This window comes from Pleurodeles waltl, chromosome 3_1, assembly GCF_031143425.1.
Source record: "Pleurodeles waltl isolate 20211129_DDA chromosome 3_1, aPleWal1.hap1.20221129, whole genome shotgun sequence".
In the NCBI taxonomy this organism is placed as follows: Eukaryota; Metazoa; Chordata; class Amphibia; order Caudata; family Salamandridae; genus Pleurodeles; species Pleurodeles waltl.
The window spans coordinates 1,032,535,195-1,032,552,619 of record NC_090440.1 but is presented as its reverse complement, the minus strand read 5'-3'; the positions used below and the strand labels follow the sequence as shown (position 1 = coordinate 1,032,552,619).

At 44.3% G+C, this 17,425-nt stretch overlaps 1 protein-coding gene across 1 annotated transcript in view; it reads left to right on the top strand.

Annotated features, from left to right (window-relative positions):
* The window catches only part of LOC138284949 (protein mono-ADP-ribosyltransferase PARP14-like), a 745,301-nt gene that overhangs the window by 362,187 nt on the left and 365,689 nt on the right, over window positions 1-17,425 (top strand). Inside the window, exons 11-12 of the mRNA XM_069224296.1 lie at window positions 4,903-5,052; window positions 17,217-17,279. Of these exons, the coding sequence (XP_069080397.1) occupies window positions 4,903-5,052; window positions 17,217-17,279 (213 nt within the window). The remainder of the gene's footprint in view (window positions 1-4,902; window positions 5,053-17,216; window positions 17,280-17,425) is intronic.

Genomic DNA, 17,425 nt, shown 5'->3' with positions numbered 1-17,425 from the left:
CAACAATGTATTACCTAAACAAACAGGGAGGAACACACTCAACACAGTTGTGTCTCCTGACACAGAAAATATGGCATTGGGCGATACAAAACCACATTCGCCTAATAGCACAGTTCATTCCAGGGATACAGAATCAATTAGCAGACAATCTCTCTCGGGATCACCAACAGATCCACGAATGGGAGATTCATCTCCAAGTACTACACACTTACTTCCAAAATTGGGGAACACCACAAATAGACCTGTTTGCAACAAAAGAAAACACAAAATGCCAAAACTTTGCATCCAGGTACCCACAAGATCAGTCCCTGGGCAATGCGTTATGGATGAGTTGGTCAGGGATATTTGCATACGCTTTTCCCCCTCTCCCACTCCTTCCATATCTAGTAAACAAGTTGAGTCAAAACAAACTCAAACTCATACTCATAGCACCAACTTGGGCTCGCCAACCATGGTACACAACACTACTGGACCTGTCAGTAGTACCTCATATCAAACTACCAAACAGACCAGATCTGTTAACTCAAAACAAGAAACAGATCAGACACCCGAATCCAGCATCGCTCAATCTAGCAATCTGGCTCCTGAAGTCTTAGAGTTTGGACATTTAGACCTTACACAAGAATGTATGGAGGTCATTAAGCAAGCTAGAAAACCTACTACAAGACATTGTTAACCAAACAAATGGAAAAGATTTGTTTATTATTGCCATCATAATCAAATTCAACCACTAAACGCTTCTTCAAAAAACATCGTAAGCTGTTTATTACACTTACAAAAATCAAACCTAGCCTTTTCTTCTATCAAAATACATCTCATAGCAATATCTGCCTATCTGTAGATCACACATTCAACATCACTCTTTAGAATCCCAGTCATTAAAGCATTTATGGAGGGTCTAAAGAGAATCATACCCCCAAGAACACCACCAGTTCCTTCGTGGAACCTCAATATTGTATTAACACGACTCATGGGTCCACCATTTGAACCCATGCACTCTTGTGAGATGCAATACTTAACCTGGAAAGTAGCCTTCCTAATAGATATCACATCTCTTAGAAGAGTAAGTGAAATTCAAGCATTCACTATACAAGAACCCTTTATACAAATACATAAACATAAAGTAGTTCTCCGTACAAATCCAAAGTTCTTACCAAAAGTTATATCACCGTTCCACCTAAACCAAATAGTGGAACTCCCAGTCTTCTTTCCACAACCAGACTCAGTAGCAGAAAGAGCCTTACATACGTTAGACATCAAAAGAGCATTAATGTATTACATTGATAGAACAAAACAATTTTGCAAGACAAAACAATTGTTTGTGGCCTTTCAAAAACCTCATGCAGGAAATCCAATATCCAAACAAGGCATTGTCAGATGGATAGTGAAATGTATTCAGACCTGCTATATTAAAGCAAAAAGAGATCTGCCTATCACGCCAAAGGCACACTCCACTAGGAAGAAAGGCGCCACAATGGCCTTGCTAGGAAATATACCTATGACAGAAATCTGTAAGGCAGCCACATGGTCTACGCCTCATACATTCACAAAACATTACTGTGTAGATGTGTTAACAACACAACAAGGCACAGTAGGACAGGCTGTATTACGAACATTATTTCAAACAACTTCAACTCCTACAGGCTAAGCCACCGCTTTTGGGGAAATAACTGCTTACTAGTCTATGCACAGCATGTGTATCTGCAGCTACACGTGCCATCGAACGAAAATGTCACTTACCCAGTGTACATCTGTTTGTGGCATGAGACGCTGCAGATTCACATGCGCCCTCCCTCCTCCCCGGGAGCCTGTAGCGGTTATAAGTTGATGAAACTTGTACATTTATAAATTTGTAAATATATAATATTTTTTATACTCATTATGTACATACATATTCACTCCATTGCATGGGCACTTTTACTATATACACAACTTCTACCTCACCCTCTGCGGGGAAAACAATCTAAGATGGAGTCGACGCCCATGCGCAATGGAGCCGAAAGGGAGGAGTCCCTCGGTCTCGTGACTCGAAAAGACTTCTTCGAAGAAAAACAACTTGTAACACTCCGAGCCCAACACTAGATGACAGGATAATGCGCATCATGTGAATCTGCAGCGTCTCATGCTACGAACAGATGTACACTGGGTAAGTGACATTTTCCATATATATATATTTATGTTCGATGGCATGTGTAGCTGCAGATACACATGCTTTGCACTGTTCCTGCCATCTAGTGTTGGGCTCGGAGTGTTACAAGCTGACAAGTGACCTGGCTGCAACGACGACCGGCTACATGGATCTCCCCTCATCCTGAGTGGCCTGGGTCCTGTATCACGGGTGGTTGTCCAGAGAGTCTCCCTTGGTCCTCTCTACCAGCTGTCACACTTTGGTGGTGGTAAGTCCTTTCCACTCCACGCAATAGAGCACCTCTGTGCACTGCGTCCTTTGCAGTTGCCAAGGCTTGTTTGCTTCAGCTCCAGGGGGAATTTCAGGCAACGTGTAGCTCCAGCCCACAGGACTCCCTCCTGCAACTCCTGGGCCTCTGCGTGGTCCTCCGGCATTGTGGGAGCAACTTCTGTGGTGCTGCTTGGGCTGCTTCAGCGACCTCTGTGTCCCTGTGCGTGCTGCCTCTGCTCCTGTGGGCCTTCTGCAAGCGTAGGATCCTCTGTGACTCCCCCTCCTTGATAGAGTCCTCCTGGACCTTGCTGGTCCCCGGCAGCACCTCTTTTCCTCCACCTGCAAATTTGCTTTTGACAAGGCTTGTTGGTGGAAATCCTTCACCAACACCCATCTGCAATCCAGCTTCCAGCGTGGGACACCTTTTCACATATCAGGAACTCTTCTCCAGCTTCTGTGCTGCAGTGCTGACCTGTCTTCCTTCTTCGTTGACAGACTCCAAAAGGTACCTCTGGATGGGTAGTATCTCCTTCTCCCTATGGACTCCACAGACACTTCAGGACTTGGTCCCCTCTCTCCACAGGTCTCCATCTTTGGTAATCCACTGCTGATTTCTTGCAGGCTCTTTTGGGTGTCTTCTTTTTCTTCTTTTCATCTTTTGGGGTGGTTTTGGAGTAATCCTGTATTTTACTCCTGCATTCCTGGTCGATGGGGGGTGGGGGGTACGGCATTACTTACCTGTGTGGTTCCTAGCATTCCCAGCTCCCCTCTACACGATTTACTTACCAAGGTGGGGGCCCTGTGTTCGCATTCCACTTTCTCAGTATATGGTTTGGGTTCCCTCTAGGGCTACTATTGCTTTTTGCTATTTTACACTGTTTTCCAGCCTTTTATGACTGTTTGCTCCTGGAGGGTCCAGTCGCAGTTCCGGAGGCCAGAAGCCGAAGCAGAGGTTGCAGAGAAGTCCTGCTGGAATCTTGCAAGCCAAATCTGAGGACCCACCCCAGAGGAAGACCCTACATAGCCCAAAGAATGCGGGGATCACCTAACCAGATAACTACCTATCAGAGGATGCCTCTGATGTCAGCTGCCTGGCCTGGCCACTCAGATGCACCTAGAGTTCCCTACCAACCTTGTCATCAAGATGGCAGAACCCAGGGACCCCCTGAAGGAGTTCTGGGCACCACCCCTGGGGTGGTGATGGACAGAGGAGTGGTCACTCCCCTTTCCATTGTCCAGTTTCGGGCAAGAGCAGAGACTGGGGGTCCCTGAACCAGCGTGGACTGGTTTATGCACAGAGGGCACCAAATGTGCCCTTCAGAGCAAGCCAGTGGCTTGGGAAGGCTACCACTCCCAGGCCAGTTACCATTATGTAGCTGGACCTATGTCCAGTACACGCATAAAATGGCGTATCCGCACTCATGAAGTCTGGTAAAATGGGGCTGGAGTTAGTGAGGGCACCCCTGCTACTGCAGGGGTGCCCTCACACACTGGTACCTGCCCTCTGGGCTGAGAGGGCCTATCATAGGGGTGACTTACAGTAACCTGGTGCAGTGACCTGTAGTGAAACCGGGTGCGTGCACCCCGTTCACGCAGACTGCAATGGCAGGCCTGCAGAGCCCTTTGCATGGGGTCCCTGTGGGTGGCAGAACTGCCCCGGAACCCCAATGCCCTGGGTTCCTAGGTGCCATATATTAGGGACTTACATGGGGGCACCAGTATGCCAATTGTGGGGATAAAAAGTTACCAGCAACCAAATTTAGAGGAGAGAGCACAGTCACTGGGGTCCTGGTTAGCAGGATCCCAGTGAACACAGCCAAACACACTGACAAACAGGCCAAATGTGGGGGTAACCAAGCTAGAAAGAGGCTACTTTCCTACACCAATTGTCTGGGTTGGTCTTGCGGCTTTGTGTTAGCATGTTTCAGCATTAGTGCGGGTGTCCTTCCACACTGTCCCCTGTTTAGTATTGTGTGGTTGTATGACACTGCCTCTGGCGGACCACTTGGTACTGCCAGGTCTCTGCACTGATGGGTTGACCCTTACGGTGTAATTTGGTTTGTTGTTTTTGTTTTTTACTCTTCTGACTGTCATATTTTACATTTGCAGTTCATGCTCGTTAATTTTTACCTGCACTACTACTTTGCTGGAAGACAAACTATAATGTGTTTTCTCTTAAAAAGAATACAATTAAAACAATACTCTTCTCTGCCTTCTCTTGCCAAATCGAATATGTTTCTGCCTCCCTCCGCTGCTCCTCAAATAACTCCCATCAATTACATTTTCATTAATTTTTTGTTTCTTAATCCTCTGCCAGTAGTCATTGTAGTTTCTGATATTCCTTGGGTGGTAGCATTTACACCTCAGCAACTTCATTGATGTGCAGACTAAGGATAAAAGCTTGTGTCCTCATTGACATAGAATAAGGGCGAGGTGCGACAGAGTAAAGTAAAGAGTAGAGACAACTAGAGAATAACTTCTGGTCATTGTTATTTTCTTCACAGCGTCCATTGGCTTGGTCACGGTCCCAACCCTGGGAGTGTACGAAATGCTGATTGGGCCAGTAAAATTACAAGTAAAATCTGGTGATATTACAAAAGAAGCTACAGATGTCATTGTGAACTCATCAAATAAAACATTTAATCTCAAACAAGGTACTGTACTTAAGTTTTACTAGATAGCCCACCGATATGTGGGCTGCTGCACTTAAATGTACTAGAAAAAAAGTTGTTGCAGCAGCCTTGCCTTAGTTTACTGTTGTAGTTTTTGTTTACGTGAGTTAGCATTAAAATTGCAGCTTTCGAATGAAACAGGATATAGGCCAGGAAAATGTAAAATCATTGATTACAGTACATAATACTCCACTGTGTGTAACAGAACATTTTTTACTTTCTTTTAAGTGTATGTAGGTGACATTGCTCTCCATCTGTGGTCTCCTTGTGTGTATTGCAATATGATTGATAGACGTTTTAAGACCTAATAACATTTTGTAAAATATTTTGAAAAGCTGTAAATTTTTCTCACTTCCACCTCAAATCCAGTTGCATCAAGACGTTTGATATTAGAGATATATGTACTCCCCTATCGAGTAGCATGAGTAGGAATGTTTTTTTTATTTTGTCAAAATTCAAATTGTGAGTGTAGAACACCAGCATTTGTTTGAATGATTTTGTTATGCCAGGAATGGCACATATCGCAGCACCATCTTGAGAATATTGTTTTCTGCCATTGAGTTAAGAGTAGGTATGGCATTGAAAGAAAATAAGAAGGTAACCTTTTTTTAAGGCTCATTTCTGTTGTGTTAAATTGTGAATTACACATTCTCCTGCCTACATCCTGCTTCCATTGGGACAAACATGCAATTAACTTTGTAACTTGCTCCACTCCACCCTCTTATTGTTCTTTATTTCTTGAGATATGATATATAATACGTGTGTGTGTGTATAAGAACCTCAAATGAAAGGATATTTATACAGTAACAGTCTCCCATGTCCTTTCTACTTAGCAACTTAGTGTATTTTGCTGACCCTGCTGTGTACTTTCCCCCTCAGATCTTTGTGCCTCCCCAAAGGTGGAAGTGAGTCTGTAAATTCCCTAAATACCCTAAGATATCTGGGCCACTTTAATTCCCTAAATTGCAGTGCAAGAAAGGTCAGGCTGTTGACCCAGTTTCCTTTAGAATGTCCTTTCTTTTGCTCTCAGTCCGTAGAAATCACCTAATTTGCCTCAGTCACCATCAGGTCCCACAGGCGGTATATGTAGTAGTTTTGTTCTTTTTTGTTCACAACCTTTTATTGAGTTTAACAAGAAAATAAACTTGAATATAAAACTACAGCAATAGATGGTCAAACCGATGAACAGTAATATTAAAATGAGCAGTCTTTGTTTTAACATTTCATGTTTTATTGAGTTTTCAACAGAGCAGAAAAACAAAGCAAGCAATGGAGACACTTGGTCTATATCAAAATTCATATCTAAGATGAGTGATAAAGAAATGGATATCTGTACATAAGTGGTCACAATTGTAGCCACAACAGTTCCCTTGCAATACACAGTATTATCCTACCTACGTTAGCAGAAGTAGACTAACAATCATCAGATCCGCTAACATTCCTTAAGCGTAACATCATCCACCAGTCATTCAAGCATTCCTCTGTGAAAACCACTTTATCAGGCACTCCCACCCTTCATAAACCAACTATTCCATGGTCATACACCAGTCCATGTTTGGTTTCCATTTTTTCAGGCTGGGGAGATGTTCCTTGCCCCAGTCACTGGCTATATTGCTTTTAGATGTCCTCAGTCCTAAGCCATGTTGAATTAATTTCCGTTTAGGAATCTGTAGATCATTTTATATGCCCAGAATGGTAATGTGTACGGTGTAATAATTCCTCTCAGTTCTAGAATAGAGTGGAGGCAAATTCTGCCTAATTGGACTACCAGACTTGATGAAGAGTCGGGCAACCCCAAATGGTGGAAAAGAACTGAAAGGCACCAGTGCAAACGGTGTCAGATATCTGAACCATTGCAAGCAGTCGGAATCTGTGGAAAATAAACCCTGTGCATTATTTTGATTTGTATTAATCTTGGTGTAGATTGTAAGGCCACTTCCTGGGGTGTGGCTGTGCATGAACTCTGTCATCTTCCAGATGTCCCAGGTATCCCTGTCTAGCTTTCCTTAATCTCCTACGATATGAGGTAGGTGACTAGGGATAGAGCTCTATGAACCGGAGGCTGCACCATTGGGCGAATCCTCCATTAGTAATCTGGTCTCTAATGGAGAGTAATAGAATGTTAGAATTGACCAGGGAGGATGGGTTGAAGTCTGCCAAAGGACTTTTGCGCTCAGGCATTTCTGGTCCACTCAGAATGACTCCACTATTGACCTTTTGACCCTTACGGGAGGATATTCCTTCTTTTGGAAGTAGAAACAGAGTTTTGGCTGTTTCTCTCAGTTTACTGACAAGTAATTTTGGACAGTATGTGATATGTCTTCCAAGGGACGACAGTGACCAGGTGCCAAGGCCTATGCAATTTTTCTAGTCAAATGGCTTGAAACACTGGGTCCAGAATGGGTGGATTGTGTGGGCAATGATAATGGGGCAGAGATGAGATGAAGGAATGTACCCTAGGACAGCTTTGCATCAACACACCTATGACACTGCAGAAATGCAGATTGAATGCACATAATGCTTTTAAGCCTACTTTCTGGAATATTCTTCAGACATACAGAGACAACATGCACTATCAGCATAAAACACTCGCTGTCTTAAGGGCAGAAACCTTATATTTTTAAAAGGGACAGAAACTGAATGGTTTCAGCAGCAGAAAGCAAAATAAAGCCAAAGCTAGCTCACAACCGACCGAACATTATAAATCGTCATTGCCGAAGAGCTGACATGAGAAAACAAACTTTCAACCCTTATGTGATTTTAAAACGTGTCGTCAGTAAACTGTCTTGGCGTAAAATATTCGGAAAAAATCTAGGGGAATCTTTTAGGAAGCAATGAATAAAGCTCCAACATTTAAAAAAGAAAATAAGTACAGGCCAAAGGATCCAGTACCATTTAATTAAAAATACATTCTGCAACCCAAGCCAAATACATATTAGCTTCAATAGAGCACTCATTGGCTACCTTAAGATGGGGACTTGCAGCACATCCAAAAGAGAATGAACATCAAACTGGAGATTAAGAAATGTAAAAGAAAAAAAGCAAAGCAGAAAGCATTTTCCATCTAAGCACCCATGATTTCCATTATCCTTCAAAACCAGCCGACCACTGCTCTAGCTTTAGAAAGAGATGAAGAATCACCTCTTCAAAGAACTCTGCTTCCCAACGCAGTAACAATCCAATAACCCTCTAGCTTTCCCGTCACTCATTGACTGTATGCTTACTTATGATCCTATACAGTGTTTCATGGCCTTTTTCGATTGTGTTTCACTGTATACACCCACTCTTGCACAACAATTAAATACACGGTAAGTTAGACCTTGCTTAACGTCCTGTCGTGATCCACCTGGTCTCTGAATCTATGAGGCTCTCTCTCTCTCCCACAAACTTGAAGAAGACAATGATAATTGATATACATTTTATTCGCAGTAGTGCACATGCTCAATCGTCCCTCTCCTAAACTCACAAAAGATTGTTTATTGATATATTTTTGTGCATAATTTTCTAACTACATCCAGCATGTCTTTTGGTTTCCCTGCCACTTTCTAAAGGCTTTCATTGCTTGTTTCTTAGGAAGCCACAATATTTAAAGTCCTCTCCTTTCAAGTCGTGGATTTCTCTGGTGCCTTAATCAATATAGCCGTCTCTAAAGTACAATCACCAATATTTAGGTCCCGGCATTACGCAGTGACTAATGGCAAGACCTAATCTTTTTTCAATGTTGGGTCCTGTTTGACCTAATTCTAACAGGCTATCATGAGGTTATTGATCATAATTAGTGCTTCATTTTTGCTGGAGCTATTTTAAAGGCCCAGTATTTGATCTGCTTGCAGCTGTTGGTAACAAGTGACTAATGTGGCACAGTCTGATGCATAGTGCAGGAGATAAAGTAAACAAAACGGGTACCGGGCAGGCTTTGGCATGTATTAAGCAAACACACAAAAGGTGATGGGAGGCTGCCTGCAATAAGTTTGACCGCTGGCAATTGCTCAGGGTAGCACTTCAGCCCGTTGTTCTTTTGCTCACCATGCCGCCTCAGTTTGGACGCACCCAGATGCAAATCAGTCTTGACCCTGCTCTTCATGGGGAAAGATCTTGAAATCTGCCTGAAAGAACTTGAAGTCATTGGGTACTAATTTATCTAATAGAGGGGCAAAGCCATCAGCCAGCCAAGCCTTGGTTATGGAAAGGAAGCCAAGAGCATAGAGTGATCGCTTCAGCTCATTGATGCCTGTGTTTAATTGCAGTTCTGGTGTTACAGAATACAGATGTCAGATTGATCTGAAGCTCTTGCCTCTGATGAGAGAAGGAAGACATCTTCCATAATGGTACTGCGTGGTACAGGTTATAAGGTTAAAAAACACTTGCTTCTGGCAGCAGTGGATGATTTGAGTATTTTCTGGGGGGGGGGGGGTGGTGGCTGACAAGCTTGCCATTGGTGCACCAGGAGCATGCGGCCAAGGCTCTTCTGGTGGTCCAACTGGGAATGACATGCCCCACTGAAAAGGTAGTGTATTAAAGGCTTTTCCAATAGAAGAAACAGCTTAGATCGAGATGGCAACAGCTACATGTCTACCACAGCTCAAGAAGGAAAAGGAGTTTGTGAATGAAGGGAAAGGCTTGGATTGGATGGTAAAGAAAGTGATTAGATATGTGGTGAGTCAGTGTAGTAAAAGAGTGAAAGGGAATTATGAGGAATGCAATAGTGGTAATCAGGTAGGTAGACGTTTTCAGGGGGCATCCATGGACAACAGTAAAGGGCTTGCTTGTCCATGTACATCTGTACACGTGTCAACATTAAACAGAAAACCCACAGATGTCAATTTGTTACCATGAACTGTGCAGTTGTGCATGCTTATAATTTATAATAGGGCAACAACATCTTGCTAGAGGAGGAGACAAACTGTGAGTTAGTTGAACGTGGTGAGGCATTCCAAGCAGCAGTTTCAGGGAAGCACCTTCTGCAGATGGTGGGGTGCTGTTTTGCCGGTGTCGTTGATAAGCACACGTTTCATTTACAGGGATACAGGACGTTTATCCTGGTTATCATCACAGTTCGAAGTAGAGGTTCAGCAAATGGAAGTGTCAGTGGACATCACAGTTACTTCACACATCTTGTCCTCAGGATATGGTCCCCAGATCTAAAAGCATAAATGGCACTATGCGATGAGCAAGAAAATATTACTTGCCACACCCACCAAAGAGCCACACTCAAATGAACGGATAAGGAGGCAAGGAAACAGAGAGAGAGCTCTATTCTTGTTTTCAAATCGGTTCATCTCTTAGATATTTCATTAGAATAGTGTGTTTTTATCGAACTAATTACTTTTAACACAATGTGTTAACCATGTACACCCCCAAACACTTTTAGTGAGAAGTAGTTATGTACTGTGTGCATGTTTTATGAAACCGGTTGCAAAATACACACTTGATGCACTATTATATGGCAGAATGGGTATGGGTGCATTTTAGAGAAAAAGATCATTGTGGAGGCTGGGAATCGTGGTCCCGGTGAGGCATGATACAAAGGGGGCAGTGCAAAATATACTGAGCAGGGTCACGCCTCAGCTGAAAGTTGATGGATCGATCAAATACACAAATGATGGCGCCCAGAGTGCGTAGTGCACTCTAAGAGACAAAGAGAGGATAGTGCCCACAAGACAGGGATGACACAGAACTCTGAAGTTAAAAGGGTAAACATAAAAGCTAAACTTATTTGAGTACGAGAAGAAGCAACCGAGTCTCTGGGGAGCAGATGCCAGTCATAGAATGTGTACCACTGATGTCATAATGTAGTTGGTTCTATATGTTCGATGGCATCTGTCGCTGTAGATACGCATGTTCTGCAATAGCTCGCCATCTGGTGTTGGGCCGGAGTGTTACAAGTTGTTTTTCTTCGAAGAAGTCTTTCGAGTCACGGGACCGAGTGACTCCTCCTTTTGTCTCCATTGCGCATGGGCGTCGACTCCATCTTCGATTGTTTTTTTTCCGCCATCGGGTTCGGACGTGTTCCTGTCGCTCCGAGTTTCGGAACGGAAAATTAGCTAATTTCGGAAGATTTTCGTCGGTATTGTTGCGTTCGGGATCGGCGTACTTAGATTCCACACCGCATCGAAGATCGAAGAGCTCCGGTGCCCTTCGGGGTAGTTTTTCGATCCTCCGTCGGGGCCTGGTCGGCCCGACCTCGTGCTGAAGAACGCCGATGGAACGGACCCCGTTCCGTTTCTGCCCCAAATGCCACAATAAATACCCCTACACAGACCAACACTTGGTCTGCAACCTGTGCCTGTCACCTGAGCACAGCGAAGACACCTGCGAGGCCTGTCGTGCGTTCCGGTCCCGAAAAACACTCCGAGACCGTCGAGCCAGAAGACTTCAGATGGCGTCCGCACCGACAGCCCAACGGGAGTTCGAGGAACAGGAAGAGGAAGGTACCTTCTCGATCCAAGACTCAGACTCCGAAGGATTCGACGATACACAAACCGTGAGTAAGACGTCGAAATCCACTCAGAGGAACATTTACAAGGCCCAGGGGACGCCACTGCCACCAGGCCATGGCTCGACCCATAAATTCGGTGACCGACCGTCGGCACCGAAAAAGGCCCAAACAGTGCCGAGATCGTCCGACTCCGGTCGAGACACCGGCACGCAGCCTTCTCGGGACCGAGAAAGTGCTGGAGACAAGCCTCGACACCGAGATGCCGGTGTGGACACGGCTCGACGCCGAGACAGCGGCACCGAAACAGATCGACGCCGAGAGGTTTCGGCCCCGAAAAGGAAAAAAGTCACCTCGGAGCCGAAAAAACACGCAGACAAAGTTTCGATGCCGAAACAAACTGCAAGCGACCCAGCTTCAGGCTCTTATACAGAAGAGCACTCGCTAACCTCCCAAATGCAGAAGCATAGGTTTGAGGAAGAGCTACAAGCAACTGATGTGGACCATACGCAAAAGCGTATCTTCATTCAGCAGGGGACAGGAAAAATAAGCACCCTTCCCCCCATTAGGAGAAAGAGAAGGTTGGAGTTCCAGACGGAACAAACACCACAACCAAAAGTGGTGAAAAGAGTTACACCACCACCCTCTCCTCCGCCCGTGATTAACGTTTCACCAGCACAAACTCCATCACACTCCCCAGCTCACACCACCATGAGCCAGGGTGACCAAGATCAGGACGCATGGGACCTATACGACGCCCCAGTGTCAGATAACAGTCCGGAGGCATACCCTACAAAGCCATCTCCACCAGAAGACAGCACCGCGTACTCTCAAGTGGTGGCTAGAGCAGCACAATTTCACAACGTAAGCCTCCACTCAGAACAGGTCGAGGATGATTTCTTATTCAACACACTCTCCTCCACCCACAGCTCATACCAAAGCCTGCCTATGCTCCCTGGTATGCTCCGGCACGCAAAAGACATCTTTAAGGAGCCGGTCAAAAGTAGGGCAATCACACCAAGGGTGGAAAAAAAGTATAAGGCGCCTCCTACGGACCCGGTTTTCATCACTACACAGCTGCCACCAGACTCTGTCGTTGTAGGAGCAGCTAGGAAAAGGGCCAACTCTCACACATCTGGAGATGCACCACCCCCAGATAAAGAAAGCCGCAAGTTCGATGCAGCTGGTAAAAGAGTCGCAGCACAAGCTGCAAACCAGTGGCGCATCGCGAACTCCCAGGCACTACTTGCGCGCTATGACAGAGCCCACTGGGACGAGATGCAACATCTCATTGAACATCTGCCCAAGGACTTACAAAATAGGGCAAAACAAGTGGTTGAGGAGGGACAGACCATCTCCAACAACCAGATACGCTCCTCCATGGACGCTGCAGATACAGCTGCACGGACAATTAATACATCTGTAACTATCAGAAGGCATGCATGGCTCCGAACGTCTGGATTTAAACCAGAGATTCAACAAGCAGTTCTCAATATGCCTTTTAATGAAAAAGAACTGTTCGGTCCAGAAGTGGACACAGCGATTGAGAAACTCAAAAAAGATACGGACACTGCCAAAGCCATGGGCGCACTCTACTCCCCGCAGAGCAGAGGGAATTACAGCACATTCCGTAAAACGCCCTTTCGAGGGGGGTTTCGGGGTCAAAGCACACAAGCCAACACCTCACAAGCCACACCGTCCAGTTACCAGGGACAGTATAGAGGAGGTTTTCGGGGACAATATAGAGGAGGGCAATTCCCTAGAAATAGAGGAAGATTTCAAAGCCCCAAAACCCCTACTACTAAACAGTGACTCACATGTCACTCACCCCCTCCACACAACACCAGTGGGGGGAAGAATAGGTCATTATTACAAAGCATGGGAGAAAATCACTACAGACACTTGGGTTCTAGCAATTATCCAACATGGTTATTGCATAGAATTTCTACAATTCCCTCCAAACATACCACCAAAAGCACAAAATTTAACAACACACCATTCCAATCTCCTGGAGATAGAAGTGCAGGCACTATTGCAAAAGAATGCAATCGAATTAGTGCCAAACACACAAATAAACACAGGAGTTTACTCACTGTACTTTCTGATACCAAAGAAGGACAAAACACTGAGACCAATCCTAGACCTCAGAGTAGTGAACACTTTCATCAAATCAGACCACTTCCACATGGTCACACTACAAGAAGTATTGCCATTGCTAAAACTACACGACTACATGGCAACTTTAGACCTCAAGGATGCTTATTTCCATATACCAATACACCCATCGCACAGGAAATACCTAAGGTTTGTATTCAAAGGAATACATTACCAATTCAAGGTACTGCCTTTCGGATTAACAACCGCACCAAGAGTCTTTACCAAATGTCTAGCGGTAGTCGCTGCACACATAAGAAGGCAGCAAATACATGTGTTCCCATATTTGGACGACTGGCTAATCAAGGCCCATTCGTTCATACAGTGCTCAAATCACACAAATCAGATCATACAAACCCTCTTCAAACTCGGGTTCACCGTCAACTTTACAAAATCCAACATTCTGCCGCGCAAGGTACAACAATACCTAGGAGCCATAATAGACACATCAAAGGGAGTAGCCACTCCAAGTCCACAAAGAATTCTAAATTTCAACACCATCATACAACGCATGTATCCAACACAAAAGATACAGGCAAAGATGGTATTACAACTCCTAGGCATGATGTCTTCATGCATAGCCATTGTCCCAAACGCAAGACTGCACATGAGGCCCTTACAACAATGCCTAGCATCACAGTGGTCTCAAGCACAGGGTCACCTTCTAGATCTGGTGTTAATAGACCGCCAAACTTACCTCTCGCTTCTGTGGTGGAACAACATAAATTTAAACAAGGGGCGGCCTTTCCAAGACCCAGTGCCACAATACGTAATAACAACAGATGCTTCCATGACAGGGTGGGGAGCACACCTCGATCAACACAGCATACAAGGACAATGGAACGTACATCAAACAAAACTGCATATCAATCACCTAGAACTTCTAGCAGTTTTTCAAGCACTAAAAGCTTTCCAACCAATAATAGTTCACAAATACATTCTCGTCAAAACAGACAACATGACAACAATGTATTATCTAAACAAGCAGGGGGGGACGCACTCCACGCAGTTAAGCCTGCTAGCACAAAAAATTTGGCATTGTGCAATTCACAACCAAATTCGCCTAATAGCACAGTTTATACCAGGGATCCAAAATCAACTCGCAGACAATCTCTCTCGAGATCATCAACAGGTCCACGAATGGGAAATTCACCCCCAAATTCTGAACACTTATTTCAAACTCTGGGGAACACCTCAGATAGACTTGTTTGCGACAAGGGAGAACGCAAAATGCCAAAACTTCGCATCCAGATACCCACACAAACAATCCCAAGGCAATGCCCTATGGATGAACTGGTCAGGGATATTTGCTTACGCTTTTCCTCCTCTCCCTCTCCTTCCTTACCTGGTAAACAAACTCAGTCAAAGCAAACTCAAACTCATATTGATAGCACCAACTTGGGCAAGGCAACCCTGGTACACAACGCTGCTAGACCTATCAGTGGTACCCTGCATCAAATTGCCCAACAGGCCAGATCTGTTGACACAGCACAACCAAAAGATCAGACACCCAGATCCAGCATCGCTAAATCTAGCAATCTGGCTCCTGAAATCCTAGAATTCGGGCACTTACAACTTACCCAGGAATGTATGGAAGTCATAAAACAAGCCAGAAGGCCATCCACCAGGCACTGCTATGCAAGTAAATGGAAGAGGTTTGTTTGCTACTGCCATATTAATCAAATACAACCATTACACACAACTCCAGAACATGTAGTGGGTTACTTGCTTCACTTACAAAAATCTAACCTAGCTTTCTCTTCCATTAAAATACACCTTGCAGCAATATCTGCATACCTGCAGACTACCTATTCAACTTCCCTATATAAGATACCAGTCATTAAAGCATTCATGGAGGGCCTTAGGAGAATTATACCACCAAGAACACTACCTGTTCCTTCATGGAACCTAAGTGTTGTCCTAACTAGACTTATGGGTCCACCTTTTGAACCCATGCACTCCTGCGACATACAGTTCCTAACCTGGAAGGTGGCATTTCTCATCGCCATTACTTCCCTAAGAACAGTAAGCGAGATTCAGGCGTTTACAATACAGGAACCTTTTATACAACTACACAAAAATAAACTCGTCCTAAGGACCAATCCTAAATTTTTGCCAAAGGTTATTTCACCGTTCCATCTAAATCAAACAGTGGAACTTCCAGTGTTCTTTCCACAGCCAGATACCGTAGCTGAAAGGGCACTACATACATTAGATGTCAAAAGAGCATTGATGTATTACATTGACAGAACAAAAAACATCAGAAAGACTAAACAACTCTTTATTGCATTTCAAAAACCTCATGCAGGAAACCCAATTTCAAAACAAGGTATAGCCAGATGGATAGTTAAATGCATCCAAATCTGCTACCTTAAAGCTAAACGACAGCTGCCCATTACACCAAGGGCACACTCAACCAGAAAGAAAGGTGCTACCATGGCCTTTCTAGGAAACATCCCAATGCAAGAAATATGTAAGGCAGCCACATGGTCTACGCCTCACACATTCACCAAGCACTACTGTGTAGACGTGTTATCCGCACAACAAGCCACAGTAGGTCAAGCTGTATTAAGAACATTATTTCAGACTACTTCCACTCCTACAGGCTGATCCACCGCTTTTGGGGAAATAACTGCTTACTAGTCTATGCAGAACATGCGTATCTACAGCGACAGATGCCATCGAACTGAAAATGTCACTTACCCAGTGTACATCTGTTCGTGGCATCAGTCGCAGTAGATTCGCATGTGCCCACCCGCCTCCCCGGGAGCCTGTAGCAGTTTGGAAGTTACCTTCAATTATTTATATATGTGTCATCTCAACCTTAAATAGGTGCATACTTAGTCACTCCATTGCATGGGCACTATTACTACAATTCAACTCCTACCTCACCCTCTGCGGGGAAAAACAATCGAAGATGGAGTCGACGCCCATGCGCAATGGAGACAAAAGGAGGAGTCACTCGGTCCCGTGACTCGAAAGACTTCTTCGAAGAAAAACAACTTGTAACACTCCGGCCCAACACCAGATGGCGAGCTATTGCAGAACATGCGAATCTACTGCGACTGATGCCACGAACAGATGTACACTGGGTAAGTGACATTTTCATTATTGATTATTGGGGGCCAGTAATAAAGGGAATTTGCATGCGATACCGCCTCATTACCTTTGCTTAAAATATATAACTGCAGTAAACACAAGAATAAGGCGTTATATTAGCACCTATCAAGCAAATATGCAGCATTGTGTGCTTCTCCTTTCCTTTTTATCTGGTAGATTAGTGTTGATGTAGGCCACTCCAGTGCCTCACTATCTTTGTGATGGCAATTGCCTCAATACTTCTTTGCCTTTTCTGTGATGAATACTGTTTTCCTCTTTAAATACTGCATACAGCTCTTTAACATGTATGTAATATTGAAGTCATACTTGGAACAAAAAGGTATTTAAAACAAAGTGCATCTTTTTTATATTCTCGTTGACTACTCCACAAACATGCATTTAATAGCACCAAATATTGTTTTTGAATAAATGGGTAATTAATATTCTCTTTTGTAAGGTGTTTCGAAGGCAATCTTGGACGCTGCTGGACAAAGTGTGGAACAAGAATGTGCTCAGAAAGGTACAGTTCAACATTGATAACAACTGCTAACGCCATGTTTATCCTTAGATTTCAGACCAAGCCATGAGCTCTCTATCGGGTCACACTCAAAGAACCTATATCCATGTATCACAGGGCCCTAGAATCTTTTGACTGAAAGTATACCA